This window comes from Notothenia coriiceps, unplaced genomic scaffold, assembly GCF_000735185.1.
Source record: "Notothenia coriiceps isolate Sejong01 unplaced genomic scaffold, NC01 NC01_scaffold00037246, whole genome shotgun sequence".
Taxonomy (NCBI): Eukaryota; Metazoa; Chordata; class Actinopteri; order Perciformes; family Nototheniidae; genus Notothenia; species Notothenia coriiceps.
In genome coordinates this window covers 22,172,331-22,174,951 of record NW_011369947.1, presented here as the reverse complement: position 1 = coordinate 22,174,951, position 2,621 = coordinate 22,172,331, and the positions used below count along the sequence as shown (strand labels likewise).

General features: G+C 44.2%; 1 protein-coding gene across 1 annotated transcript in view; it reads right to left on the bottom strand.

Moving 5' to 3' along the window:
• Positions 1 to 1,634, bottom strand: part of LOC104966522 (pre-mRNA-splicing factor 38B-like) — a 3,805-nt gene extending 2,171 nt beyond the window's left edge. The window contains exons 1-4 of the mRNA XM_010795707.1: positions 1,447 to 1,634; positions 1,175 to 1,326; positions 931 to 1,056; positions 106 to 276 (exon numbers count right to left, since the gene is read on the bottom strand). Of these exons, the coding sequence (XP_010794009.1) occupies positions 106 to 276; positions 931 to 1,056; positions 1,175 to 1,326; positions 1,447 to 1,592 (595 nt within the window). The 5' untranslated portion in view covers positions 1,593 to 1,634. The remainder of the gene's footprint in view (positions 1 to 105; positions 277 to 930; positions 1,057 to 1,174; positions 1,327 to 1,446) is intronic.
• Positions 1,635 to 2,621: the final 987 nt, after the last annotated feature.

Here is a 2,621-nt window from a genome sequence, read left to right as displayed (position 1 = left end):
GTGTGTGTGTGTGTGCGCGTGCGTGCGTGCGTGCGTGCGTGCGTGCGTGTGTGTGTGTGTGTGTGTGTGTGTGTGTACAGTGTGTGTGGTTGTCTGTTGTCGTACCTGTGCGCCTCCTCTCCGCTCCAGAGCTGTTCCTGGTCAGCCGTGTGCTCCTGCTGCTCTTACTCCTGCTGGGGTAGCGACGACCTGAAAACTGAGAGGACATATGTCCATCCTCTCCAGCCGCACTGTCCTCCTCCTCCTCTTCCTCCTCCTCCTCTTCACTATCGCTCTCTGCAGCAGCAGAAATCCACAAACACAACCTCAGCAGGGTATATGCAGGAATCCTAAAGTCAAATGTAAGACCTTTTCCATACATTTTAAGACCTCATCGCCACTTTGAGTTCTAACTGGTTACCTTGGCGACACACTTGACCTCACATTGACTATATACAGTATTGATTGTCCTTCCTCCTTATCTTCCAACCATTTGGACTCAAACTTGCATTTCCCCATAACGATGTTGTTTAACAACCGGCGTAAACGGACCTTCGCACGCTATCAAGCAGTGAGCTTTTTATGGCAAAAATCATAATCTCGATTATTTGGGTCAATAATTGATATCACGATAATTAAAAACGATTATCCATTTATTTTGAAAACATCCATTTATTGGAGAAAAAAAATTTGAACAGTATGTTTTTAACAGTTGATTACCCTGAACTTTAAGTATAATTCAACTGAAGTAATACAAAAAAGTAATAATAATAAAAAATAATCGTTTTATTTCGATTACGTTGTTTTCGTAATCGTTGCCAGCCATAATCGTAATCTGTTTTCTCTGATTATTGGAAGAAGACAACAGAGAAAATGAAAAGCAAGAAGAGGAGGAGAAGAAGAACAAGAAGGAGACCCTCTCTTGCCGTCAGTATTTTAAACCGAACTGACCTTTTTTCCTCTGCTTGGCGCGGTTGCTTCTCGTAACTCTGGCTTTGTGTCTGAGTCGATGGTGCCTCGAGGAGCCAGGGCGTTTCTCCTCCTCCGAATCACTCGGCTCGCTCTCACTGTCAGACTCTGAAACAAATGAAAACGACACGTAATGAATTAGGGTAATCCAGAGTTGCTTTAAAGTTTCTGCCAGAAGAAAGCAAGATGTGGACACGGGCCCTAAGCTGCAGAGCTGTTGTCGTACCTGGTGTAGATGAAGCACCTTTGGAGTCGTCGGAGGAGCTCCTCCTTCGACTCCTCCTGGCTCGATCTGGAACACCCACTTTGGCTGAGGTAGATTTGGTCGCTGACGCAGACTCCACTTTTTCCTGAGTTTTAGCTGCAGCTCTCTTTTGACTGGAAAACAATAGGAATAACCATCAAGGCCTGGACTGACTTCAGACACCTGAACCGTTTCCTGTCAGATTATTGGTTTAGCATTTACATTAGCTGAATAAACGCGTAACTCAAACCGACCTGGACGTGGACTGATCGTGCGGCTGCATTTTCTTGCGGCAGCGCTGACTGCGGCGGAGCCTGTCGCTGCTCTTGATGGCCGTTTTGTACTCGGATGTGATCGCTCTGATCTGCTCCTCGAAGAAGGCCAAGAGCCGCAGGGTCATACTGTAAATCTAGAAGAAGACAAAAGGGACAGGTCAGATAAGTTTACAGGATACAGTTCTGATTTCAAATAGGATGGTGAATTGTATCTTTGTTTCTCCATTACATATTCAGCTTATTACATATTGTGCTTCGGGTTAACCCTTAGAAGCATAAGTGGGTCTTTTCTGACCCGGTGAGGTGGTTTTCTTGAAGTATTTTTGTAATTTAAAAAATTTATCATTTCATATTCCAGCTATCCCTCAATACCCTTTGGATATCATGCCATTCAATTTTAAATGTACATTTTAAGAAATTGTAGTTTTTGTATTTCTACCCCAAGCTTCCNTTGCACGACAGATCGAGCCAATGAATCCAAAACCATGCAGTTACTACTGTGACCACAGAGGTATGCTCTAAGAACATAGTTACATCCAAACTAGGATCTCAGATCCTAGTTTGGATGTAACTATGTTCTTAGAGCATACCTCTGTGGTCACAGTAGTAACTGCATGGTTTTGGATTCATTGGCTCGATCTGTCGTGCAAAAAAACTATAATAATAGATTTAATAATAATAGATTTATTTTGTTAGCGGTTTTACAGGTGCTCAAAGACGCTTTACAGATACAGTGTTACGGCCCGTCCACACACAGGCATGAAAAAAATCTTGAAAAATCTTGATGCTGGGCGTGTCTGAAGCTTGGCGATTTCATGCGACCAACAACTAATCAGGAATCTCCCAGGAATCTCCCGCCCGCCGCCGGCACACAAAGCATTCAATGTTAAAACGAAGTAAACTGGATATAAACTCCCCAAACAGGTGAAAACCTACCAGTTTCACCAACTGTCTCTGGCACCTCCCTCCATGCCTGGTTCCTCCGGTTTAGGTCCCGGTAGGTGAACAGAGAGCAGTCGTAAAGGACCGGGACATTTCCTGCAGCGATGATTAATTTATCCTCCATTTTATGACATATGGAAAAGACCGCAGCGGTATCTGCATACAGTACACGCGGTTTGATTGACGAGCGCTTGCACTGGCGGGATTTGCAT